Source organism: Oryx dammah, unplaced genomic scaffold, assembly GCF_014754425.2.
Source record: "Oryx dammah isolate SB20612 unplaced genomic scaffold, SCBI_Odam_1.1 HiC_scaffold_22, whole genome shotgun sequence".
NCBI lineage: Eukaryota > Metazoa > Chordata > Mammalia > Artiodactyla > Bovidae > Oryx > Oryx dammah.
Window position 1 is genome coordinate 13,382,457 of NW_024070206.1, and position 27,502 is coordinate 13,409,958.

At 54.8% G+C, this 27,502-nt stretch overlaps 1 protein-coding gene across 2 annotated transcripts in view; it reads right to left on the reverse strand.

Moving 5' to 3' along the window:
* Positions 1–897: 897 nt before the first annotated feature.
* CTIF (cap binding complex dependent translation initiation factor) overlaps positions 898–27,502 on the reverse strand; it is a 324,153-nt gene continuing 297,548 nt past the window's right edge. For both annotated transcript variants that reach the window (XM_040264524.1, XM_040264525.1), the window contains exons 11-12: positions 6,646–6,699; positions 898–4,959 (exon numbers count right to left, since the gene is read on the reverse strand). In XM_040264524.1, coding sequence (XP_040120458.1) covers positions 4,744–4,959; positions 6,646–6,699 — 270 coding nt within the window. In that variant the 3' untranslated portion in view covers positions 898–4,743. The remainder of the gene's footprint in view (positions 4,960–6,645; positions 6,700–27,502) is intronic.

The following is a 27,502-nucleotide window of genomic DNA, read 5'->3' on the forward strand; positions in this document are numbered from 1 at the left end:
CCCTCTAACACCTTGCATTTTGACCTCACTTTCTACGCCAACCCTTTTGCATTTTTGTAAAACACTTCAGCTTCACAAATGACAATGATCTAATTAAAAAGTTATCTCCCTCTACCAACTGGTGTACTTCAGGCCAGAGCTGCCCTGCTTCATGGGGGTCAGAAATCTCCACATACCCTCCACAGGCTGCTGAGCTGGCCTGGCTGCCATCCTGGCCCAACCAGGGAATCACGAGGGGTGTGGGTGTTCCGGTTGCCACTCTAAGGAGTTGAAGGCCTGGCAAAGTCTAGCCAGAAAGAATTCCCGGGGGAACTTGTTACCAGGAGGCAGTGTCCCCAGTGTCTTGTCACCGACGGGATTGTGCAAAACCAAGAACATGTCACCACAGGAAAAGAAATCACTGGGCCCTTTGGGACCCTCGGATGAAAGACTGACTTGATCATGGGGGCGGGACGGCCACTTGCTGCTCACTTCTGGAAGCTGCTTTACCCGAGCTTCAGTCTTCTTCAAATGAGTCATTGCCGAGTGTCGCAGTGACGTTTTCACAGGAGGGGTAGGTCTGGGGAATGAGGTGGAACCATGCAGCAGACCAAATCTTCTTCGGTGGAAGAGTTTCATGCAGGACTGAGTTGCTCCTCTTACCTTGGACAGGCCACGGTTCCCGGCTTGGGGACGGCATCTGTCTCCCTCCCCCGTGATCTCCTGGACCACCCCTTCCCAACCTTCTCTAGCCCCTGGGCCCTGCTCTCCGCTGCAGCCCAACTCGGGGAATCTTCTCACCAGCTCATCACCTAGGTAGGGGCTCCTCCGAGGCCTCTGCCAGGACCCGCTGAGGCACAAAAGCTTTTGGGAGAGATTTCCTTTGCTGACCGCGCAAAGAACAACAGATTCGGGGCATTTCTGTTTTTTGGTGTGGTTTATTTTTAAACCCACTTGTAGTTTGGGTTGAGCTGGAAAGCAGGACATACCAAGGGAGGGAAGGTAGTCGTCGCACGAGCAGGGTTCTGCCGCAGCTTTGGCGGGAAGCCCCCGGCCCCCTGCTCTGGGGAGGTAGGACCCATCACCAGGCGCCCAGCTGGCTCAGGCGAGGCAGGCAGCCCTTATGTGCCAGTGTCCCAAGCAGAGGAGGAGAGTTGCCGTTTCTCTGATCTGTGTCCTCAAAGGCCCAGCCTACAGTTTCCCAACAGAGCGCCTGCAGCTGAGGGACAGGACTTCGCGGGCAGGCTGGACAGTCTGTCGGGATGAGGAACACTGGCCGGCTTCTGATGCCAGATAAGAGCCTGGGGCTTGGCGTCTGTGCGGCCCCTCGGGGCTGCTCCTGCGGCGGCCTGGCTGTCTGGGCCCCCGCCCCTGCAGCTGCCCAGGGCGTGATCAGAGCGGTATGTTTCCCACACCCCCTCCCTCCCCAGCCACCAGAGAAAATAAAATAAAAAATAAAAATTAGAATAAATACTGACTCGGCCCACATTTACATTTACACGGATGGACAAGACGATCCCCAAACCTTAAAGGTGTACAGACAGGTTAAGGAAGGATGAGTAGACGAAGATGGGTTTGGGGGTGCACACCTGCGGGGGAGGGTGCTGGGAGCTCCCGCCTTGTCCAAGGGAGGCTGCAGGTGGTGAGGGGATGCCTTCTTGGGGCTGCGGTCCCGGAGCTCAGGCAGAGCCATGAGGCCCGTGGGAGCAGGACTGTGGCGAGCAGGCGGGCTGCCTGCCAGGAAAACCGTGACTGCCTCGTCTTGACTGGCAGGAGAGACAGGACGCGCGTCAGGATGGCGGGACCTCCTTAGAGCTGTGGGAGCCACAGGCGAGGAGGGAAAACCCACACAAGCCTTAGAAGAGGACTGAGTCCTCAGAGGACTAAGCAACACCCGGTTTTGCCTCCCATCAAATACATTCAGAGGTCAACTCGGACACGGCCTCCATGTCAGCGGGGGGATCTGGCCTGGGGAGGGGGCGGAGGTCTGAGGGCACCTGTCTGCCCCCGAGTTCCTAAGTAGTCTCCCGTGAGAAGCTGCCTCAGAGTTTAGGCTTTACTCTTATTTCCTTAAAAAAAAATTTTTTTTTTTGGGGGGGGGAACGTTTTCCTTCCACATCTGAAAAAGTGGCAGCAACCTGCATTTAGAAAAACAGCTTTGACAGTTATGCGGATCAGCCAGGAAGCGCTCTCAAGCAGTGGAATCAACTAAGCGAACAGTATATGTCTGGAGGCCACGGTGACACGACACGTAATTAAAAATATATTTATATATGTATACATATTTATAGCTCACTCCTTCCCACTCTGGTCCTAACAGTCAAGGCGGGGCTGGCCCTGAGGCAAGACCACCAAGGCAGGCTGTCGGGAGGAAGGGGCCCTTAGGAAGGTGGTGCCCGAGATGTTAACTTGCCCAGCCGTCCAGGGAACATCGCCCCCGAGCGAGCGCGTGGTGTCTGGGGCCCCTTCAGGAAGCCTGCTGAGCCCAAGGCTGGGGTGGGAGACCCCCTCTTCTGCTTCCTCTACTTTCAGCCTCACTTTTAGGCTTCAGCGTTCTTCCAGGGCCCTGCTTCCTTCTCAGCAGATGCACTCATGTAGACACACACACACACATTCACACGCACACTCACACACACCTCACTTGAGGGAAGCAGGACCTTCCTTCAGCCCAGGTGCGGGTCTCGGAGGGCAGCCAGGGAGCGGCTGCTTGCCGGGCTGGGGGCTGCTCGACCCCGTGGGGCCGCGATTTCCCTGGTGCCTCTCTGAGCATCCTGACGTCAGCCCAGCTCTTCCCTCAAGGCCTCCTGTGGGGCCTCTGGTGTCCCTGGGCCCAGGCTGAGCCAAAAGGTGCAGGAAAGGCAGTGAGAAGATGGAGGAGCTTGGGAGGAAGGGGAGGGGGGCAGAGAAGGCAGGGGTGGGGCAGTGTGGACTCCTTGGCAGAGGCCACTGACCCCTTCCAGGTAAACTGTGCCCCTCCCCTCGTTCCCCAACAGGCTCTTCCTGGGGACTGGCGGGCAGGTGGCGGCTGGTGGGAGGGATAAGCCAGGGGTACAGAGGAAGCCGCCCCCCACCCCCACCGGTCTGCTCTCCTAGACTCAACAAGGGGACATTTCCTCCAGCCTGATCAGACCAGTCAGCCAGGGGCGGGGGTTCAAGGTGACCCAGGCCTCAACCGAAGAGCAAGTGAGGACACTGCTGGGCTCTGAGGCCGCCTTCTGGGGCCTCACGGAAATGGGGGCTCCAGACCAGGAGCGGGGCTGTGCAGACACCAGAGATGACCTGAAGCCAGCCTCCCAGGGCCCGCCCCTCATCCTCCCCCCAGCCGTCAGAGATGGGGCTGCCCCCAGGACTTGGCCCCTCCAAATGTCCCCAGCCTATATGCCAGCCTGGAAAGCGGGGGGCTTGCTGGGATCCCCTGACAGTCCTGCTCATGACTCAGCAAACACACCCCTCCCACCAGCCCTGGGGCAGTAGTACCCAGAGATAGCCCCCGCCCAGGGGGCACAGATCACGGCTGAGGACTCAGCTCGTTGAGTTAGTCCCAGGGAACCAGGGGTCCCCCTCTCCCCTGTATCTGCCCCCCAGGGAGAGCTTGAGACAAGACCTGTGTGTGTGGCACGGGGAAGCATCACTGGGCTTTTCGGTTTTAATTCAGCAGCCTCTTTCTGAGCCCGGTTCACTACCAGGCCCCAGGCCAGGACGGGTTTAATGCTCTCCCAGCGGCGACAGTATCGGCCCTTTGAGGAAGGAAGCTAGAAACGGAGAACAGAGAAGCCAGGGAAGCCAGGGGCCGAGGAGCACGGGGTTCCCGCGGGGACCCCTGCAGGGGCAGAAGTTTCCAATTACCCTAATTGGCTACTGGCAAGCTGTCTGTGGCTAGGATCCTTCCAGAGGGGGGCCAGGTTTGATCTCCCACTAATCAGGGGGTTCTCGCGGGGCTGACTGTGTGATCACATTGCGGGGCCCTCGGCACTGAGAGAGGAGACTTCAAAGCAGCTGACTTTTGAAAACAGTGAAACACAGTAAAACAAAAGAGTGCAAGTAGAACGGCAAACTCTGTCTCCCCTCGAGGTCCCTGGCCCGCTCTGGGCCTGCAGCTTGGGGGTGGGGGGTGCTGAGGGACGAGGCTGGAAGGCGGGAGGGTGGAACGTGAAGGTTAGAGGAGATCACCCCGTCCCCCAGCCCGCCGGCCGCGCAGACAAAGGCCGTCAATTAGGGGCGGCTGGTGGGGACTGTGCCTGCCTTTGTCCTCCCGGACATCTGCTACATGTCGCCTGCTGCCGGTTGGCGACTGTGGCTGACAGCGCGCGGGAACAATGCAAGCCCGTCTCCGACCCACTTTCTCCAGCCTTCTGAGGTCCTTTCTGACCCAAGCTGTACCCCAGCATGCGGGCTGCCACGGCCTCTGAGGAGATGAACCCCTGCACACCGCACAGCCCGGCGGGGGGGCGGGGGGCGGGGGAACGCCTTGCATGGGAGGGGGCGGGGAGGAGGAGGGCCGGGCCACCGTGGAGAAGACACATGCTGCCCTTACTGGTGCGAGCTGCCGCATGCTCAGGCTGGGGGGCTCGTCGGATGGGGGTTCGCTCCTCCTAGGGCTTCGGTCCCTTCCCCGTCTGGCTCCAGGCTGGCCGCCGGCTCTGCCTGCCTTCCTCCCCACGCCTCTCTCCCGCCAGGGCCACCCCTGTCTTCCTGCCTGTCCATCTGGCTCTGAGCACCAGGGCCCCAGCTGCCCTGCGGGCTGCCCGCCAGGCCCCCGAGCTGTCAGGCGGTCAGTTTCTGGATGGTTCTGTTGTAGTACTGCGTGATGGGGGGCGTCAGGGGGTTCCAGCTGTTGGCGTGCAACTCGATGACCTCCAGCAGCAGGGACCGGGTCAGCATGGATTCCGAGGGGCACAGCATCTTGTCGCGGGCACTGGCCAGGAGCTCGGCCATCATCTCGGGCAGCTGCTCCTCCAGCAGTCGGCCTGTGCTTTGCAGCTGCAGGCAGAGAAGTGGAGTTAGGACGTGCGCTGGACCCCGAAAGGACTCCTGCTCTGTTCATCTTGGTTAGGGGTGCTTGCTGGGAAGCAGGGACAGGAAATCGCTGGATTATCCCAGGAAGGTGCCCAGGGCTCTTCCTCCCAGGACAGAGGGACGGAAAGGATGGAGAGTGGAGACAGCCAGTGTGAGAGCCCACCTTTAACACCCAATCTGCTGGAGGAATGAGAGGAGTCAGGATACTGTCTGCTGTCCGGGGCTGTGAAGAGTCCTTACCAGGAACATGATGCTTCTCCCTTCATCCACTTGCCTCCCTTCTTACAGGAAGCCTTCCCTGACCACCGCCCACACCCTCAATGGGTATGTGACCTGCTTCCTTCGAGGGTGACCAGGTGGCCCCGCATTAACCTTCTCTAGCTAGGACGTCTCTCTGGAAACGAACTTGGTCATTGTTACCAGCCGTGTGTCCATGTGGAACCCGAGAGCATGGATGAGGTCTCCTGTTCCTCTCCTCTCTAGCCCCTCGATCCCCACAACCGACCTCTGCCCACACTAATGACATGACGGAGGAAACAGGATCCGGGGCAGAAGACCAGCCAGAGGGCCTGCCCGCCAGAGAGGCCTCGATGGTCTTGAAAAGCCCCTGGAGTTAGGAGGAGCCCGGATCTCCTGGATCAGACCGCCCTGCAGGCAGCCCCTGGAATCCAAGTGTCTGTTGCTGCCCCACCCCGGCCTCAGCCCACCCACTTCTCAGGGCTCTGCCTTCTTCTCCAAACTTTCCTTGAGCATCCTGGCATAACCTGACCTCTCCCCTAACTCCTCAGAGATGTGAGCTCTGTACCCACATGTTTTCTTCACATTGCTTCATCCATTCACGCACGTGAGCAAGATCTCTATCCGCAGCCAGACCACGAGCAGCTTGGAGGCTGGAACCATGCTTTCCCCTCCTCTCTTATCTCCCCTGCCTGGAGCCCCATGCAGGGTACCAAGCTAGAGCCCTGGCACGTCCTGGGTGTGGGCCCTGGAAGCCCCTCCCCTCACCACACTTCCCTCTGAATGTCCCTGGGCTGTTTTCTTGTCTTTTTTTCCTTTTGGCCACACTATATGGCTTGTGCAATCTTAGTCCCTCGACCAGGGGTTGAACCTGTGCCCTTAGCAGTAGAAGCACAGAGTCTTGACCACTGCACCGGCAGGGAGGTCCCCTTGGGCTGTTTTCTGAGGGCACAGCTTTGTCCCTGTAACTGAGCCCTAGCCAAGTGACTGAAGCAAGAGCTCGGAGAGCAGCCGCCACACCTTGCGAACAGGGGTGGGACCTCCCATGGGGGCAGCTTGGAAGTGGGGAGTGCGACCTGGGGGTTCAACCCCAGTACCTCCCCTCAAACCCCCCTGCCACCAAAGCCAGGGGAGGTATCTGGGGGCAGGGCATCACTTGGGATCTTCTAAGTCATTTGGCAGGAGCACTGGGCTGAGGAGGAGGTGGTCTTGGGGGCAGAGGGAATGCGAACGAGGCTAGCACCCCATCATTCCCGCTGCAGTGGACAGAACCCTGGGTCCACTCAGGAAGCCATCTCCCACTACCAGCCCTGGACTTGTGGACCCCTCCAATGGTCCTTGGGCCCCTCAAACTGTTAAGCTGAGAGGGATGCACAGGGTCCGAGGTGGGAGAGGTCTAAGCCACCCGCTTACCTCCATTGAGCAGCACAGGACGGCATCTTCTTTCACATCCTGAGATTGCAAGAGCTGGAAGAGAGGGCCAGAGAACAAGCGCTGAGTGGTGCTGAGCTGCTCTCAGCCCCCTGCAGCCTGGAACAAGCATCTCCCAGGGCTGCCAGGCTAGAGAGACAGCCCACGAAGGCTGAAGGGCAGCAGGAGCACTGCTCCAGGAAGCAGTGATTTCTCTGATGGGACCAGAGCAGCTGGAGGACCACTGTGGTCATGGAGCATGGGTACGTCGGCCAGGACAGAAGGCCTGCCTACATGCCCTGGCCCAGCAAAGCTACAGGTGGGTTTGAAAGCGGTGGCAGGCATGCTGGGGTCCCTGGCTGTGAACAGTTGGTCAGCAAAAATGAAATTTGTGTGCAAAGATTTCCTGATCAGTGCGAGGGGCTCAGCTATGGGCTCAAGGTGCTCCTGGACCCTGGCTATGGGAGGACTTCCAGAAATCACAGCGCTCTTCCCCATGGCCCAGCACTGTGAGTCTGCAAAACCACGCACACCGTTCCAGACTGGAACTGCTGGAATTGCTTCCTGACTAAGGCCACGGCCAGGCTGCTCAGCGCTGGGACCAGTCACCCTCGATCCAGGCTCCCCTCTGCTTGCCGCGCTGCATTCTCTCCATCTCTCTCTATTTAAATTGAGCTAAAACTCAGTCACAGCAAGTCCACAATTTCTAAGCATACAATTCAGTGGCTTTTAGTAGATTCACAAGGTTGCCCAACCATTGCCACTAACTCTAGAACTTTTTCATGGTCCCCAAAAGAAACCCGAAGAAACTGGAGAAGGCAATGGCAACCCACTCCAGTACTCTTGCCTGGAGAATCCCATGGAGGGAGGAGCCTGGTAGGCTACGGTCCATGGGGTCACAAAGAGTCGGACACGACTAAGCAACTTCACTTTCACTTTCAAAAGAAACCCGAACCCATTAGCTGTCAGCCCTCCTCCCACGCCCACCCCCCCGACAACACCTAATGTCCTTAATCTCTACACATTTACCTCTTCTGGATATTCTATGCAGCGGAATCATAGGTGTTATTTTGTGATTCATCTCCTCCACTAACAATGCTTTCAGAGTCTGTTGTAGCATGAGCCAGTTCTTCATCCCTTTTTGTGACTGGAAGATACGACACTGTAGGGTGTATATGATATTATGCCACATTTTGTTTGTCCATTCATCAGATGGCTTGACATTCAGGCTGTTTCCACTTTTTGGTTCTCATGAACGATGCAGCTATGAACCCTTGTGTATGAGCGTTTGTGTGGACATGTGTTTTCATCTCTCTCGGGTCCATCCACGGGAGTGGAACTGCTGGGTCATATGGGAATTCCACACTCAGTTTTCTGAGGACCTGAGAAACTGTTGACAGCGGATGTGGATGTTTTACATGCCCTCCAGCAGGGTCCAGAGTTCTGATTTTTCCATATCCTCACCAATATTTGCTGTTTTCTGCCCCTTTCCCCATTTTTCCTTGAACCACTCAGTAAAAATTCTCTCCAGGCACAGCTTTACAGAAACTTTGTCATCCTCTTCTCCCCGAGCCCCATAGACCACTTCTGCAGGTCCCTCTGCTGGTAATGCTTCCCTCCTCAGCCCCTAAGTGCATCTCTACCCCAATCCCACCACACTCACCAGCCCATCCACCAGACCATGTAAGTGATTTTTCTACCTGCTGGAACCCTCCATTGCTACACTTCCCATCCTTCAAGTCCCGGGTCATGTTCCGACTTTCCCTGGAGACTGTGGATTGCTCCAGCATGGTGCCCACTCCTGCTTCTCACTCCCAAGCCCCCCGGCTTCCCCCACCGCTCCGCATCCCACACAAGGAGCAAGCCATTTCCAGGGTGAACTGCGCGGCTTCCTGAGGGCAGGGCAGTGTGACGTTCATCTTGGCTGCCCTGTAACACCCAGCACAGCTCCTGGCAACAGCAGGGCTTCGCTAAATGTGGGTCGATGTGATTTATGCATTGTCTTTCTTTTAAAGGAAGGGGAGGAGAGTAAGGAGAGGGCACAAGAGGAAGGCACTTAAGGTCAGCTTCCTCGCCCCACTGACCGAGAAATGGAGTCAAGCTTTCCGGTCTGGGGCACGACGTGGTCAAGGAGGGTGAAACGACACACCACCCGGGGACTGCTCCTACTACAGGCTTGGAATCCAAACTCCGCACACCCACCTTCCCTTCTTGCTTCTCCTGTCATATCACAGTCATCCAACCCCGGCAGAGGACACAAGCATTCACATCAGGGGGCTGACAATGCATTTACTAAATGTAAAAAGAGTCCTGGGGATGGCTCAGTGTGGGCTGCAGTGACCAGAGTCATTCTCAGGGACCGGACCTCCTTCCACTGTATCTGTCAGAACCGGGCAAGAACGGGTCCCACAGTAGACATGCCGAAAAGAAAATCATCTGGGGATGAAGGAGCAGAGGTGGGTTTCAAGCTGCTCAAAAGATGAGCTGGTGGAGAGCAAGGGACAGTCTGGAAAGGTAACAGTGTGGGCCTCGCAGTAACAGGTGCAGATGGCCACTGGTGGGCATGCCTGCTGGCGTTCTGCTGACTCTAGGCTTTTGTGCTCTTGCACCCAGGATTTCTCAGCCACCACCAATCTGCAGACCTTCCTTCCTCACTTTACTCGGGGCTCAGCCCCGCCATGGCCTCATCTGCCAGGGATTCCCTGATCAGCTTGCGTGTAAGTGACCCTGCCGCTCACCCTCTGGCTTATTTGCTCCCTAGCACCTCTCACCTCTGACAGATGACCTACTCCTTTGCCTGCCGTCTCCCCCAGGAGAAGGCAGGCTCAGGAGGGCAGGGCCTATTTGGTCCATTCCTCACCATGGACACACAGCAAGCACTGGAAGCATTTGTTAACACATGTACCTTGAGTGGCAGGGGGAAGACCCACCTGGCCAGGAGGGTCTGCAAGTGTGGAGGGACTAACCTGAGAGGTGGCCCCCGGGCAGCTGACCCCGGTGCACGCGCTTGAAACGGCAGCACTGAGTGGGACGTGGATACCCCCACCCCACAGACTCCTCCTGCCAGAGAGGACACGGCGCAAAGTCATAATCCATACATCTGCAAACATATATGTTTGTGGAGACAGAAGTTGGTAAACTCTCTAGATGGCAATTTGGGGATAACTAGCTCAGTCGGTAAAGAATCTGCTTGCAGTGCAGGAGACCCAGGTTTGATCCCTGGGTTGGGAAGATCCCCTGGAGAAGGAAATGGCAACCCATTCCAGTATACTTGCCTGGAAAATCTCATGGACAGAGGAGCCTGGTGGGCTGTAGTCCATGGGGTCGCAAAGAGTGGGGTACGACTGAGCGACTAACACTTACTTACTTACACTTATCACATGACAAGTGTTCAAACCCTCTGACCGGTGATACTGCTTCCAGGAATTTATCCTACACATGCCCCACCCACATACGCTCCATGAGCTGGATGGAAGGTTTTTTTTGTTTCACTTTTGCAAATAGCTTGAATGGCCACCAACAAGGGGACTGGTTCAATGATGATATGTGTGAGGCTTCCCTGGTGGCTCAGTGGTGAAGAATCTGCCTGCCAGTGCAGGAGATGCAGGTTCTATCCCTGGTCTGGGAAGATCCCACATGCTGTGGAGCAACTAAGCCCGCGGGCTGCAACTTCTGAGCCTGCATGCTGCAGCTACTGAAGCCTGCGCCCCCTAGAGCCTGCGTTCCACCACAAGAGAAGCCACCGCGACAAGAAGCCCCTGCACTGCAACGAAGGATAACCCCTGCTCACCGCAACTGGGGAAAAGCCCGCACAGCAACCAAGATCCAGCAGAGCCAAAACTGAATTAAAAAAAAAAAAATGATGCGTTTGCACAGAGGAATATCCTGCAGCACACAGCTGTCTCCCACTACGCCCCCTCCCCAACACCCCCCCCACCCCGCCCCCAACACACACACACTGGTGTCTGCTTCTGAAGTCTTCTTGCCTCCCAGGGCTGCAGACCCCCACAGGGAGCCAAGGGACACTTGCAGTGAGAGTGTCTGGGGGGATACTGGGGGTCACACTAGGAAGGGCCTCCCTCATCTAGAAAACCCAGGAGCCCAGAATGAGGACCAGGAAACAGGTACAGAGGTGGCTCACCTTGTGGCAGGTGTACTCAAGTCCAGCATCCAACCCAGCCTGCTCTTGGGGAGTGGGCAGGGCTGGTTCCAGGGCTCAGAGGGTCCTGACTGTCTAGGACCGCATGGGGGTGGGGGTGGGGGGAAGGTGGGCCTAGCCCCATTTACTCTGCACGGTACATGAGAACAATTAAGAGAACTCTCTGAGGTTTGCTGGGACTTTGTCCTGATGGTAGCTTTGTTCCCACATAGGTTTCCCATAGTGCTTAGCAGGAAGAGAATCCTTAAGATAAAAATGGCTGGTAGAAATCACCATAAAGGGGGAAAGTGGGGTGTCTGGGGGGATGAGAACTCCCAGAGACACAGTGGATGCTGGCAGCTGGTTGGGGATGAGGGGAGCTGGCAGAACTGGGAGCTTGTGGGAAGGAAGAAAGGGTCCTGCTTTGGATGCACCTAGCATGTTGGCAGGGAAAACCGCAACCCACTCCAGTATTCTTGCCTGAAAAATTCCATGGACAGAGGAGGCTGGCGGGCTATGGTCCACGCGGTTGCAAAGAGTTGGACATGAATGAGTGCAGCATAGCATGTTGGCTGACACCTAGGAGGTGCTCAGGCGTGCCTGTCATGGGGAATTGAGATGAACCTGGGCTCACGTTCTGTCTTGAGATCAGTTTCTTAGGGGTTCTGGGGCTTTGGGACATGGGAGGTTAACAAGGGAAATACTTAGAGTTGGGGCCAGATGAATACTGAGTGCTCTGAAATGGGGTTGTTTCTCCCTCTAAGTGGTCCTCCAACTTCTGGCTGTGTGGACAGCCTCGTGGAGCCTTCACGTTCCTGCCAGTTGAGCACTTAGCCTGGATGAGCAAGCATCTCCTCTTCCCTTCTACGGCCCGAGGCCTGGCCGCCTTCCACCTGCTCCCATGTGCAGGTTCAGAGCTGCAGAGTGGGCCCAGGGCTTCCTGTTTTTCCTTTCTGCCCCTCATCGCTGTGACTAGAACACATCCTTTCCTCTGTACACCCAGGCTCCCTCCCTGGGGGGGCTGGGGCTCCTGGTTGCCAGGGTCGGGGACAGACTCAGGGTAGGGGCGCTTGGGCAGGGCTGTGGGTGAGCTCTTATCCCAGAGCCTCTCCGCCAACCTTATCTTTCACTGGTGGTTTGGGAAAGTCTATGTTCAGCCAAAAATCACATCGAGCGATAGGCCTTCTGCTGGGTTTTCTCAAGGAAGCAGGAGGCGGCCCCGGGGGCTTTCGCTGTACTTTTCCTCTGCAGTTGCTGAGATGCAGGGTTCAGGACCGGAATGGGTGCTGCAGACCATGTCCCGCTCTCCCCCAGACACTATCTCGGCCTCTTCACTCCAGCTTTTGGAGGGGGACTCTCAGAGCCTTTGAGCAGAAGAGCTGCAGAGAGGACATCCCCCCAGCATCCCTCTGAGGCTCCAGTGCCTCTGCGTGATCAATGGCTTCTCAGGAATCCATCTTTCTCTCTCTCTCTTTTTTTTTTAATATAATTTTGTTTCTCTCTGTCTGTGATGGGCCTTGTTTGCTGCTCAGGCTTTTCTCTAGTTGCAGCGGGCAGAGGCCTCTCCCCATTTGCGGTGCACAGGCTTCTCACTGCAGTGGCTTCTGTTGCTGTGGAGCATGGACTCTAGGGCGCACAGACCTCAGGAGCGGCTCTAGAGCACAGGCTCAGTAGTCGTAGTGCACGGGCTAGTTGCTCCTCGGCACGTGGGATCTTCCCCGATCAGGGATCGAACCCGTGTCTCCTGCACTGACAGGTGGATTCTGTACGCCTGAGCCACCTGGGAAGCCCCAAAGGACAGCTGGCTTTTAAATGAATGAATCGCTGCTGTACACTGAGGGGGCCAACTCCGTGGTCGATGAGTGTTCTGTTCGGGATCTTCGGGAGACGACGCTTTATTTAACTCCCAAGACGAGTCTCAAAGAGTAGTGGCAACTCGAACAGATCCTAGTCCACCTGAGTTCACAACAGCATTATTCACAATAGGCAAGAAGTGGGAGCAACCCAAGAGTCCATTGACACATGAATGGATAAACAAAATGTGGTCCATCCATATAATGGAGTGTTATCGGCCTTAAAAAGGAAGGAAATCCACGAGCCTTGAAGACATTACACTGAGCGAAATAAGCCAGTCATGGACTAATATTGTATAATAGTAATAACCAAGTCACTCAGTCATGTCCAACTCTTTGCAACCCCACGGACTATACACAGTCCATGGAGTTCTCCAGGCCAGAATCCTGGAGTGGGTAGCCTTTCCCTTCTCCAGGGGATCTTCCCAACCCAGGGGTGGAACCCAGATCTTTACCAGCTGAGCCACCAGGGAAGCCCAAATATTGTAGGACTCACTTATATGAGGGGCCGGGAACACATTCATAGAGACGGAAAGTTAAACGGTGGTGGCCAGGGACTGGGCGAGAGGGAAGTGGGAGTCAGTGTCTCATGTACAGAGTTTCCGTTTTGCAAGATGAAAACGTTCTGGAGATGGTGGTAGTGTCACAACAACGTAAATGCACTTAATGCCACTGAGCTGTACACTTTACAATGGCCAAAATGGTCAGTCTTCTGCTCTTCTTGTTGTTGAGTCGCTAAGTCACGTCCGACCCTTTTGCGACCCCCTGGACTGTAGCCCACCAGCCTCCTCTGTCCATGGGATTCTCCAGGCAAGAATACTGGAGTGGGTTGCCATTTCCTTCTCCAGGGAATCTTTCTGACGCAGGGATTGAACCTGCATCATCTGCATTGGCAGGGGGAGTCTTTACTTCTGAGCCGCCGGGGAAATCCATGTTCTTTTTAAACTACAACTTAAAAACGGCTTGAAAACAGAGGGCAGTGAGTAGGTACTCTTTGGTGGGTAGGCCATTCTCTGCATGGACAAGACTGTCCCTTTGCCTTGCTATTGCTCACTGGAAGAAAATCTGTATGGATTGGAGGGGGCTGCCGACCTGGGGGCTGAAGGCCCGGGGTCGGGGAGTGGGGGTGGGCAGCGCCCACTCATCAATGTCTCTGGCAGAGAAAGGGGTGTGGGCCGGCCGGGGCAGGCAAACCACCCGCACCCTCCAACAGCGAAATGTGTTTCTTGGAAGAGAATGCAAGGCAATTGTGCGAGCCCACACAGTGTTTGTTCGGAAGCTAATGCATTCCTGTCCTATTGTCTCCGCCGGAGACTTGTTGTGGGCACACCCATCATATCCTCCCTCGGGGAGAGGCCAAGGTGCTTGGAGTCAGGCTGTGGGAGGCCCGACAGCAAAGGGAGAAAGGCAGCCTGGTGAGAGCTCCGCAGAGTACCGCGGGAAGGTTCCCAGGGCAGGGCCACGCTGCCCAAGGCGTGCCCAGGATGCAGCCAGGCCTGGGGTGCTATGCCGTGGGGAAGGAAAGAGGGTGTGGATGGAGGGAGCCTGAGGCTGTCTTCCCATGCAGGAGGAGAGCAAGCACTGGTGATCAGAACTTCTTCCAGCCCACCCTGAACACGTCAGCTCACCCACAACACCGTCCCAGCCTTAACAGAACAGACCCAAGGAGCCGAGTGCAGCCACACTAAAAGCTCAGCCAGACCCCACCTGCAGCAGCCCGGTCTTGGCTCAAGGGTGGGCTGGGAGCAGCAACAGAGTGGCAAAAGAGAGGGCAGTTCAGAGCACATGTGATTGGCTAGTTTGCTGGGGAACAAACCCAGAGCTCTGACTGGTTGGCTAGGCCTACAGAAGGATGGTGGCAGGATCCCTGGCAAGGCTGGAAGAAGTCTTGGGAAGAGGAGAGAGAAAAAGAAGAGGCCTGAGTGGGAGGCACAGGTCTCCAGTGGCTGAGCAAGCCACAGTGATAGGGATGCGCCTTGACAATGGAGAGCTGGGGGGAGGGACAAGAATGAGGCTGAGCTGGAGGAGACGGACGGCCCCGATGAGTGGCACGCGGTCTAGAATGGTGGCCACGGTGAGCAGCTGCCCAGGGCCACCTGCAACTCAGGAGCACCCTCAGGTTGCATTAGGGCGTCTCTACGTTGTGCCTCTGGCGGACCTGCACTTGCATCTACAGCTGAGTCTAAGAGGACAGCTCCTGATAGTGGCCTTGACTCGTCAAGAAGAGCATCAATTATGTCTGGGTCTCTTGGGGCAGGCAGGGAAGTAGATAATCTGGCCATAAAAAGCTGTCATCAAAAAACGTGCAGCAGGTTTGGAGTCAGAAGACCTGCTATTCACAGGCATGTCACTTAGTCACTCTGTGCTTCAGTTTCCTCACTTGAGAATGGGGCTAATACTTGCCTAGAATTGTTTTGAGAGTCAGTTGAGATAAAGTACGTGAAAGAGTTCTGAAAAGGGCAAAGCGTGATTCAAATGCAAGGTGTTATTATTGCTATTAAGTGTTTATCTTCATAAACAGGTATCTTTCCTGAAGATCTTGACCCACTCTGTAATGTACCATCCCATTCGTCCCCGTGACATTCTTGTGGAAACACGGAAAGGCCACAGGCATCATTATCTCTGCTTAGTAGACAGAGACACTGAGGCTGAGTAGTTCTGTGGCTCACACAAGCCAGACAGACAGATAGCAAATCTGAGAAGAACTGGAAGGAGCTTAGAAGCCCTGGGTCAGCATCCTCTTTCTTGGGGAATTACTTTCATTTCTCCCACAGTAGCTTATTCTTACTTTGCTGGTTGGAGCTCATTCTTAGTTTTGTTGACTGGTGATGATAACCCATCTGCATCTGCACAAAACTGACTTGATTTTACCTATTCTTTGTCGGCACTGGCCACCACAGGTCCATTCATCCATCCCCCCACCCAAGGCATCCAATCAGCTGTCCATTCTTTTATCCACTCACACATCACGTCTCCAACCTTCCAACCACTCACCCATCCTTTTATCCATCTACCCATATACCCTCTTGCCCACCATCCAGCCAGCCAGCCATCCTTTGACAACGTTTATGGAACACTTACCGTGTACTAAACCCTATGTCAGTATCTGGGTAACAAGAATAAGACTTGTAACTTAGAGTCTAATAAGAGGAAGCAGAGAGCTCATGCTAGGTATATGGGATTGGAACATAGGTTATCATGGTGGTGGTGAAGAGCAGGCCATGGCGTAAAGAGCAGCACATGGCATCACGGCACACACATAAAAGGGAAAAAAAAAGTGACCTAATAGAGTGCAGTGGTGAACAAGTATTTCAAGAGACTAAAGTATGTGATATGGGGTGGGGGGGCGCGAGACAGCATAAGATGATAAATGTGGCCTGGGCCACACCCTAAAGGGCTCAAGATGCCAGGCTACTACTGGGTTTGGATTTTATCCTAAGGGACTGCACAGCCACTGAAAAGACTTTCAACTGGTGGGTAGGATCATGCTCTTTGCAGTGTGGAGAGTAGACAGGAGCTGGGGTGATGGGAGAACCGGAGGCAAGGAGGCCAGTGAGAAACATGGAGGCTTGAGTGAAGGCAGGAGCAGTGGAAGGAGACAGGTTTAGGGGGCAGAAGTTAGGGTGAGGAAAAGGACAACGCGGAAGACGGAGAAGGGGCATAGCAACCGAATCGACTGCAGTGCCACCAGTGATACTAGGAAGGCACAAAGAGTTGATTTCGGAAAATGGGAATGAGCTCAGTGTGAGAAATATTGAGTCCACGGTCCTCCGGGGTTATCAGGGAAGATGACTATCAGCAGACTGGCCACCCGTTGTTGTCAGGCCACGGGTGTGAGTCAAGGTCTTGGCAGTGACCTGACCTGGGGAATGCCGTGGAATAAGAAGAGATGAGGGGAAGAGCTCCGAACCAGGAGACAGCAACACTGAAAGGGTGGCAGAGGAGGAAGAACCCCCAAGGAGGAAGAGGGTGGTCAGAGCGCTGGGCAGAGCAGGAAAAGAGTGACGTCATGGAAGCTGCGGGAGGGCTGAGAAGTCAAGGTCACTTCTCAATCGTGTCAAAGGGTCAGAGAGGTCAAGTGAGATGAACAGTGACCAGGGAGAGCCCCCTGGATTTGGTGATTAGGAGAGCACTGGCGACCTCTGCCATGATGACTTCACGCGGGGAGGGAAGCCTGGGTAACGTGGGGCTGGAGAGGCAAAGCGAGGTCAAGAAGTGGAGACAGAAAGAGCGAACCGTTTCTTTTTTTTCAGGGGTTTCTGTTCTCAGAGTCAAGGGCGATGGGCCGCACAGCAGGAGAGACCTGGATGGAGGCAGACGTGAGTGGGTACCATGCAGGAAAGAGGAGAGTCCAGCACATAGGTGAGCCTTAAATAAGAGAAAGGCTATCGTTCCTCTGAAATGGACAAGAGGTGCTAGTGTGGCCGCGGATCCAGGTACGTGTATAAATGCTCACACTGCCCGGCCTGTTCAGGCAACTAGGAAACGAGTGTTGGTTTACCGTCAATACTTATTATGGTCCTTCTGTGATGGCCTGCATTTCAGACATCCCCAGGATAGCGGGATTTGCCCCAGTTGTCCCTTCTCCACTAGCCCAGGAAGAAGCCCCGGTGTGGCAGCTCTGGGTCAGATGTCAAGGAAATTCATGGTTCTGAACCGGACTTCGGTCCAAGCTTGTGCCCTGTGGTCTGGCTGTCAGCCCTCCTAACTTAAGATGGGCAGGCACCCTAACTGCGGACGAGGTGCCCTGGAGGGAATAATTAACCTCCTTCCTGCAGAGCTTGCAAACCGCTCGTACAAAGTGGCCACAGTAAATGTCACACAGGGGAACGCTCCATCCCGCAGCTGGCCCAGGGGATGGAAACGTAATCTGGGGCTCAGGGCAGACACAGAATCCTGCAGACGCCAGAGCCAGAGGACGGGGCCGTGGCTCCAGAGGCTCCTCTTGGGGGCCAAGCCCTGGCCGGTGGCCCAGACAGGAGGCGAGTTCTGTTCGCGGAGTCCCTGCAGACGCGAGTTCCCAGGACCCCGCGTCAGGGCTTGAAACAACAAGGACGTTGGCCACCACTGCTATCAACACCTCCCAGCTTCTCCTTTAATGTCCTTGCCTTCCCTTCTAGAAGCCTTGTCTGTCCTCTTCTGTATTCACCGCCCTGATGTCCATGGATCTCTCCTGAAGGGTGAGCACAAAACACCAGAGGCAGCCCCGAGGTTTTCCCTTTCAAGAGGGGGTCTCTGGGGGCTGAATCACATCTATAGGGCCTTAATCTGGCTTACATTTTTGCAGCGCTTACTTCAGATGCCAAGCTCCATGCTTGTGCATGTTTTAAAATCCATTTTTATACTTATACCAGTTTATCTGAGTTAAATATTGTAATTGTGCTTCATCGCTTCAGTTGTGTCCGACTCTTTGCGAGCCCATGGACCGCCTGCCAGGCTCCTCTGTCCATGGGATTCTCCAGGCAAAAATACTGGAGTGGGGTTGCCATGCCCTCCTCCAGGGGATATTCCTGATCCAGGGATCAAACCCATGTCTCCGGCATTGCAGGAGGATTCTTTACTGCTGAGCCACTGGGGAAACCCAAATAACACTGTAATTATCCTCACTTTATACCTGCAGGAACTGAGGCATGGAGAGTGAAATGAAGTCCTCATGAGCATGAGTAATGGAAACTGGCTTTGGAACCCAGGTAGAGTCTGCCTCCAAAGTCAAGGACATAACAGCTGCCCCACGAGTAAGCCCCACATCAATAAGGCTAATGGGGAGAAGTCAGCAAAGATGGGGTGACCACACACCCCAGTTTGCCTGGGATGGTTCCAGTGTTCACCTCAAATGACTAGTAATATTCCTTTAGCTTTCAAAAGTGCTCTTATTAGGATGACACATTATAGTTAATAGCCCAGACAAGGGGAAGGGCTGAGGGGCTGGGAGCCCCCTGCTCCCCAGTCATTATCTGCTCAGTCAGGACACCTCTAGCCTGTTCTACCTCCTCCCCTGGTGCCCAGGTGCTCATGCTTGTCTCTGGGGGTTCAGCAGGTGGGGGTGGGGAGGAGGCCCTAAAGGTGACAAAGCAGCCCCGCTCTCAGTGGCAGGCAGTTCTTACTGCTAGTCAGGATGCCTGCTGCAGCACCCCGAGCCGGAACAGGACAGAATTACGGCAAAACGAGCACCAGCCTCCAGCTGAAGCACAAGCTGGAATCAAGACAGCTGGGAGAAATATCAACAACCTCATATATGCAGATGACACCACCCTCATGGCAGAAAGCAAAGAGGAACTAAAGAGCCTCTTGATGAAAGTGAAAGAGAGTGGAAAATCTGGCTTAAAACTCAACATTAAAAAACACTAAGATCATGGCATCCGGTCCCATCACTTCATGGCAACTAGATAGGGAAACAATGGAAACAGTGAGAGACTTTACTTTCTTGGGCTCCAAAATTACTTCAGATGAGGACTGCAGCCATGACATTAAAAGATGCTTGCTCCTTGGAAGAAAAGCTATGAACAACCTAGATAGCATATTAAAAAGCAGAGACATTATTTTGCTGACAAAAGGCTGTATAGCCAAAGCCATGGTTTTTCCAGTGGTCATGTATGATGTGAGATTTGGACCATAAAGAAAACTGAGCGCCAAAGAATTGATGCTTTTGAACTGTGGTGTTGGAGGAGACTCTTGAGAGTACCTTGGCCTGCAAGGAGATCCAACCAGTCCATTCTAAAGGAAATCAGTCCTGAATATTCACTGTAAGAACTGATGCTGAAGCTGAAGCTCCAATACTTTGGCCACCTGATGCAAAGAACTAACTCATTTGAAAAGACCCTGATGCTGGAAAGATTGAAGGTGGGCGAAGAAGGGGACAACAGAGGATGAGATAGTTGGATGGCATCACCGACTTGATGGACAAGAGTCTGAGCAAGCTCCGGGAGTTGGTGATGGACAGGGAGGCCTGGCGTGCTGCAGTCCATGGGGTTGCAAAGAGTTGGATGCGACTGAGTGGCTGAACTGAACTGAGCACCACCCACTGCTCCTCACCGCCGGTCCCGGGGGAGGGTGGTTGCAGGGGAGGCAGATGGAAACGAAGCTGTTCCCCAAGCTCCCTCTGGGGGCGCCTGGCCAAGAGAGCAGGCCTGGACACACTGGGGGCACCTGGGGCCGTCACTCCACTATAGCACCTCGGAAGGAATGTCTGACTCAGCATCTGATGCTCTCTGAGATGGGGCAGGGGGTGGTTTGGGCTGGCTGCGGACCAGGCCTGAGGCCCGGGGCAGTGGGCAGACACCCCTCACGGGGCCAGCCTCTGAACTCACAGGTCTCTCCTGGCACCCACCAGCCCGGGCCCCCTCCGGTGGACGCAGGCAGGAGGGCAGGGAAGGGGAGGGCAGCCCGGCAGCCAGTCTGCTTGGAGCCGGCTGTCCTGGAGCCCCTGGCTCCAGGCCTTAGCTCCTGCCGCTCGCCCCACCACAACCTCCTCCCACCTGAGGCCTGGACTTGACCTTGCTAGCTTTGGGGAGAGGGCGTGATAAGCGTCTTGGTGGAGAGAACTAGCTGCCTGCAAAGGCATTTTCCGCTCTCTAAAGTAAACAATCAAACAGGAAATTAATCGAGAAACCCACATCAACGGAAGGTTCAGGTTGTGATTTTCACAGCCCCAGAGCCAGGAAATTCAAAGTTATAGTTCCCATAGCAACTTGCCTGTAGAATGGGCCCCAGCCGCTGGGCTGGAACGAGACCTTGAGGGGTCAACTAGGCCAGCCCCCTGCCTCCAGGAAGTGCAGCCCAACAGCAACTCTGAATATGCTGGGGCCAGACTGTTCTTCTGAGGCTCAGCAGTGGGCCTGAGACTGAGTTAGGAGCAGCAGGGCCGGGGCTCTACGTTCAGCTCTCCTGAGCCTCGTAAACTGTGGAATCAGCTGACATCCCAGTTCTTCAGTCTTCTCTCTTCCAATTATCAGTCCTGTATCCCAATACTCTGTGAACTGGGAGTAAATACCCAGGCCTGCAAGATGCTGGAGCGAGAGGCTGTGTGGTACACGCTTATTCTTAGGTCTCCCACCCCTTGTTCTACTCAGTCCCACAACGACCCCCGTCTCTTATCCCAGTCACCCCTGAACCTAGTGGTTGGCCTTTGCCTGCACTCCCCCTTGGCCTGCCCCAGCTGGGCTGTTTTTCCTCCAAGAGAGATCTCAATATTTGTATAGCTGCTTCACTGCGCTGTACTGTAGAACTAATGCTACACTGTAAAGCACCTAGACTCCAATAAAAATCAATTAGAAGAAAAGATCTGCAGTATGGCGTGGGGGGAAAAAAAGACGGATCTCAGCTTATTGACAGGGCCAAGGGATTTCAGACAGCCTCCATGGTGGCACCATTTTTTGGTGGTTCTCGTCTCTTCGACCTGCCCCTCCAACCCCTTCTGGACCCACGACATAAAATAAGCTCAATGTACACTGACAAATGGGTGGCCTGAAGGAGCCAGTGGCGAGCCCTCCCCCTTCAAGCCCATCAGGGGGGTCGTGGGGGTTGTGCGTCTTGGGTGGGGTTTTCTTTTGTGTGACTATTAAGGAGTCCCGCCTGGCAGGAAAGGAGATAAGGGCGGTGGAGCTCAACCGAGAAGGAAACAGTCTGGAATCCTTCCCCGAGAGTCACCCTGCCCTCCCACCCGAGATGGCCACGACAGCCTGCGGGCTGGCCGGCCTAATCACAGTTCTGCAGCCCCGGCCCAGGGATCCTGTGACAGCTAGCAGGGCCGAGGCAGGAGCAGGCGTTCCTGGGCACTGGGCCTGCGGCAGAGGGTGCCCGGCTCGCCCGCCTGCCCGCCTGGTCCTGGAGCCGGGCCGTGAATTGAGCAAAGCAGTGGAAAGAGAAGTGGCGCCTGCTGGAAAGCAGACAGAGCGGCTCCTGGATTTCCTAACAGGCCCAGCCGCGTGCCAGGGCCGACGGGCCAGCTCAGAGCGCCTGCCCGGCATTGCTTGCGCAACAGGCCTTCCTCCCGTGGGTGAGCTTTTCTGGGTGGCCAAGCCGCTGTCGAGCCACATGCGTCCCTGAGGGAGTCCGCCCCTCACACCCACCGCCTTCCCGCCCTCTCCAGGGTGTAAGCACATCAGAACACGTTGGGCCCTTTGGGAAGACAGGAGGCCTCCTGGGGTGCAAGACATTCCCTTTTAAAGAAGCCAAAGAAATCTTAATCAGAAAGAAGTGGTAGGGAGGCAGGAATGGACGGAGGGCTGACTTCTCTGCAGGCTCAGAGGGGACCAGGCTGGGGGCACTGCTACAGAGGGTCACCTCCTGGTTTCTGAGGAAAGGCTGCCCTGTGCAGAGTCCAGGGGTGCGGCCCTGCTCACTGGTGGGCACAAGGTCATCTGAAGGCCAAGCCCAGCCACCTTGTCGTGAGATTGGGAGGAAGCTTCTCAGAAGTTCTTCATAACACGCCCAAGTCAACCAGAGGCCCCTGCTCCCAACTCCAGACTTGGCAGGGGTCTGAGTGGGGGAGGGCACCAGAAACCAGAGGGGAACCTTGAGGAGCTGGGACGTGAGCACACTGGCCTCTTACTCTGTCCCCAAGCATGGAAGGCTGAAGAAGCGTTTGCTTAGACCACGTCTTTCTTCAGCGCCATCATCTTGGCCTGCCCTACAAGGAATAAAAGCCGGGTTCCAGGCAGCAGTGCCAGTCTTCCCAGGGTGGTAGAGGTGGATGGAGTTTGAAGCCACACTGCAGCAGCTGGGCAGAGGGGTCTGGCCATTGGGTGAAGGAGGTTAGCTGGTTCTGTGGTGGGTTTGGGTGCAAGGTGGTAACCAAGGACCCACCGGACACGAACAGCTGGGCCAATCAAGTTGGGACAAACAGGGCTGTGCCAGGCATGACGAGGATCTGCACTCAAGAGCAGTGGCCACCCAAAAGGAGGGGCACACAGGTCTGGGCTGAGAAAGGGTCCAGGGCGGCCTGGGGACAGCAGAAGTACTCACTGCCAAGTCCAGGGTTGGAGATAAAAGAGTATTTAATGGGCACCTGGGAGTTGGCTTGGGTTTCGAGCCTTACCCTTAGCAGAGTATACATTTTCATAATAGGTGAGTCTTTCTAAATTGAAATGATCTCTTTGGGTGAGTGAGCACGTGAACCCATGATCTGTGTTACCCACGCATCGTTACCTGGTCCAGCTGACTGTGAGGGATCAAGAGCTCAGCCCACTGACCCACTTCCTCCCCAGGGGCCCTTCTTGCCTCGCGCCCCACTCCCCCCCACAGATCTCTGGTCCAGCCAAAGCCATCTATGAACACATCTGGTCCTTATCTGCCTCTGGCCTTTGCTCCTCACTGACTCAGCTGGGTCCGCCTTCTCTCCCCTTGGCTCCGGTTACCGGATCCCTCAAGATAGGCTGAGAGATGTCCCTCCCCCGAAAGCCTTCTTTGACCTCCTTTCCTGACACCCCTGGAGGGAGAAGCCTCAAGACTCACAGCCCCAGGGCAGTTATTTGGTTCTGCCCAGTTCTACCTGGAGTCTAGACTAGTCTTTGCTCACATGGGAACTCGGTGCCCAGTGGGCCCTCTCAGAAGACCCGTGAATTGGATTTGAAGGAAAGCACGTGCTGGCTGGGGCCAAGTCACTCAAGAGCCTCTCTATTCCCTGGACGCAGCCCCACCAGTGACACACAGGTCTGAAGGGATAGAACATCATTCATTCGTTCATTCACCCACTCACTCATTCAGCAAGGAACATGAGTCCTGTCCTCACCTGTAGACCTACTAATCTAATAAGGAAGACAGACTTTGCACAAGTGGGACAGTGATGGCAGCTGGGCCTGTAAAGCAAGACTGCCTGGGCTCTAATCCTGACTCGATCACCTGCTGTGTATGTTGCACAGGTAACTTTTCTGCATCTCGGTTTCCTCATCTGGAAAGTGTGTGTGTCGGGGTGGGCTGTGGGTAGCACTAAACGAGATAATCTATGAGACATATTCAGAGCAGTATCTGGCTTCATCATCAGCAGCTCTCAGTTCTGCTCAGAACTAACGGTGGTGCGGGGTGGGTGGCAGAAAGGACCATCTTCATCTGTGCGGGGAGAAGAAGCCCGGAAGAGGCTTCCTGGGGGAGCTCTAAACTGACACTCTGATGTGGAGCTGGGCAAACAGTGGGATCAGGAGCCAGGGGGGGCAGGGATGAATGTTCCAGGCAGTGACCCCTCGAGAGTCCCATCAGTCTGGAGTCCACAGAGACGGGGATGAGCCCGGGTAGAAGGCTGGTGGGGCAATTCCGGTGAAAGGTGACTGAGACAGACAGAGGAGAGCGAGCAAAGTGGTAGCCAAGAACCATACCAGAGCTGCTGCCCACAGTCCCCGGAACTGACGCGGTGGCAGCCGGTCGGGACACCCCTGAGTCTTTGGGCCAAGGGGGAATGTCCGGTGGAGGCACCCAGGCCTGGAGATGCGCATCTTGCGTCTGTGCAGGTCAGGTGTGAGTGCTGCGGCTGCCCTGAGCATCTGCCTGTGACCAGCTTCCAGGCCTTTGTCAGGGGTCTCACTCATGGCCCACCTGTGTTAGCTGTGTTGCCTGTCCTTTAGTAAATCCCAAAGGACATCAACTTCTCCACGCTTCTGGCTAAGAGGCCATCAAATGAACTTCTGGAGAAGGACTTAATGATAAACACCCACCCTCGGCGAAGGCTCCTACACCAAACTCAAGGTGATGCACGCATCTGGAGCCAGTGTACACGTGCGTGTCTCCACACTCACCCACACATTATCCATCTACGCGTGTTACATGAAGCATGACGAGAAAGGAGACTAGTTTCAGGGGGACATTAAAAAAAAAGTCAATCTTGTTCCTCTCTTTCCTTCTAGCATCTGTGAGAGTACCTGCACCTGTGCAAGGACCCAGGCGAGACATTCTCCAGGTGGAGCTGAGCCCAGAGTCTCACCCAGGCCTGGGCAGCCTAGCACACCCAACTCAAGAGGGGCACTGGCTTGGAAACACCTCTGTGAGTTCCCGGTGGCGGCACACCTGCCTTCCAAGAGGCCTTTCATCTAAGATGAAGAAAAGTTGGGCAAAGAGGTAGAGAGGACCAGTTTGGAGTTATTTGAAGTCCAAGTCCAAGGTGATGGTGGCACGACAGGACAGAGGGTAGATGAGCTGCCTATTTGGGGGCATGGATGCCGGCTGAAGCTACAGGATTTGTAGACAGCAGCAGGGGGAAAAGGGAGGAATTAAGGGGAATGCATTTGAAAAGACCCTGATGCTGGGAAAGACTGAAGGCGGGAGGAGAAGGGGACGACAGAGGATGAGATGGCTGGATGGCATCACTGACTCAGACGTGAGTCTGAGTGAACTCCAGGAGTTGGTGATGGACAGGGAGGCCTGGCGTGCTGCAGTCCATGGGGTAGCAAAGAGTCAGACATGACTGACTGAACTGAACTAAAGGGGAACTCCCGAGTTTCTGGCCTGAGTAAAATGGGTGGCCATCTACCAAGATTGAGGCTAGCTAGAGGGAGGAGGAGGTTTGGCCATTTGGGTCTGGAGGTCAAAGGAGTGGTCCCGGCCAGAGAGAACATCTGAGAGCACTGGGTGCAATGGTACTGAAAGCTCTGAGGCCAGATGAGATTGTTCAGACCAGGATTTCTCAGCCACAGTACCACTGACATTCGGGCCAAACAATTCTTTTCTGTGGGGCCTCCTGTGCATGGCAGGACCCTGGCCCCTCTGGCTAGATGCCTCTAGCACTGCCCCAGTCACATGGACCAAAAATGCCTCGAGATACTATCAAATGTCCCCTGCAGGGAAAACTGCCCCTAGTTCAGAATTGAGATCAGGGGTGGTGGCTAACCTCTAGTCCACCGGCCAAATCCCACCTGCGGCCTGCTTTGGTACGGGGCCAGAGAGCTAAGAATGGTCTTCACGTTTTTTTTTTAACGGTTGACAGAAAATACCAGAAGAAGTACAATATTTTGTGACACATAAAAGTTACATGAAATTCAAATTTCAGTGTCCATAAATAACATTTTGTTGGAAGGTAGTCACCGTCATTGGTTTACAACTCATTGTGCGGCTTTTGTAACAGCAGCGCAGAGGCCCTAGCAAGCCTCTGGATGTGATCACGTGGATGGGGACCACACTGTTGGCTGGATGGGGTGGAAGCAACCCAGAGACCCCATGTGGGGAGACGATTCTTTTGAAATTTCTGGCTGTAAGGGAAGAGAGCAATGGGGTGGCTTCTGAAGGGGAACGTGGGGTCAACGGAAGGCCTGCCCTACTGCAGATGCGTTTAGTGGGTTGATAAGAAGAAACCACTAGGAGGAGGGAGTGCTGTGAAGTGGGAGAGAGAAGAGAAACCCATTAGATGGAAGAAGCAGAGAGGTGATGGGACAGGCAACGCTCTGGCATCAGGGGTGCGCTAAGCAGAGTCACCACCACAGAAGACAGGCCACCCAAAATAGGCCAGGTCCATCCACCATGGCCGTGAGGCCCGAGACAGCCTGTGGGCCCCACAAGATAATTAAAGAAAGCAGAAGTTACGTAAGCAGGCTTAGATAGCACCTTGGGTGTAGAAGAAAGATGCTTAAACCTGGCCTTTGGATTATTTTAAAGTCTTACTCTCTTATTTATGTTTATATATAAATTACTCTTTCTTCAAGCTCAGTGCTAACTTAACTGCAAAATGATATAGAAAAATCCCACAGAGGGGTGGTGGTGATTTTAAACTGTGTTTCTAATTTTCTCAGCTGCATGTTTTTTGAGAAGACTTTTGGTTGACGTATCACCCATGCAAAAACATGCACAGATCCTAAGCATGTAGTGAGACGGATTTACACAAATCACCATGGGCACGTGAGCTCCGATGCCCTGACCAAGAGCGACAACCTGGTCACACCCCACAGCCCTCCTGTGCTCCATCTCTTCACTGACCCTCCTCAAGCATCACCACAATGGCTCCTTATCACCAGAGCTTAGTTTTGGCTACTTAAAAATCCCCAGTATCTACGGGACTTCGCTGATGGTCCAGTGGTTAAGACTTTACCTTCCATTGCAGTGAGTGTGGGTTCAATCCCTGGTCAGGGAACTAAGATCCCCACATGCCTCCTGGCCAGAAAAACCAAAACATCAAACAGAAGCAATATTGTAACAAACTCAATTAAGACTTTTGAAAGATGGTCCAGGTTCAAAACATCTTTAAAAAAACCAATCCACTATTAAATTGGAAACAAATACGCTGACCCTCAGGGGGACCTCCTGTGACGCCCCTTGCTCACCTGGCCCCCCAAGAGCCTTGCCTGTTCTTGGCTGCCCACTCTGGGTTTCCCTTCATGGGAAAAAGAAGTTAAGATCTGAATGAGCTGACCTCTGATGGGCCCAGGGCTACAGGTCAGCAGGATCAGGGAGCTGATTTCCAAATCCAGGAATCTGTCTCAAAAGTCTGAAGCTCTCTTCTGTATTGTGTTTATAGATACGTGTCCTGTAACCTGGAGAAGGCAATGGCACCCCACTCACAGTACTCTTGCTTGGAAAATCCCATGGATGGAGGAGCGACTTCACTTTCACTTTTCACTTTCATGCATTGGGGAAGGAAATGGCAACCCACTCCAGTGTTCTTGCCTGGAGAATCCCAGGGATGGGGGAGCCTGGTGGGCTGCCGTCTATGGGGTCGCACAGAGTCAGACACGACTGAAGTGACTTAGCACCACTAGCAGTCCTGTAACTTTCTCTTTGGGCGGGGTGGGGCGGGGTGGGGGGTGGGGGGCATGGAGCCCTTTGAGGATCTGATGAAAACTGACACCTCTCCCAGAAAAATGCACATTTTCACAGATGTCAGCGTACAATGTCAGTAAGGCCACCCACCCAAGCGCCCCCAGGGACAAATTCTGGATATGAGCTTTACCCCTAA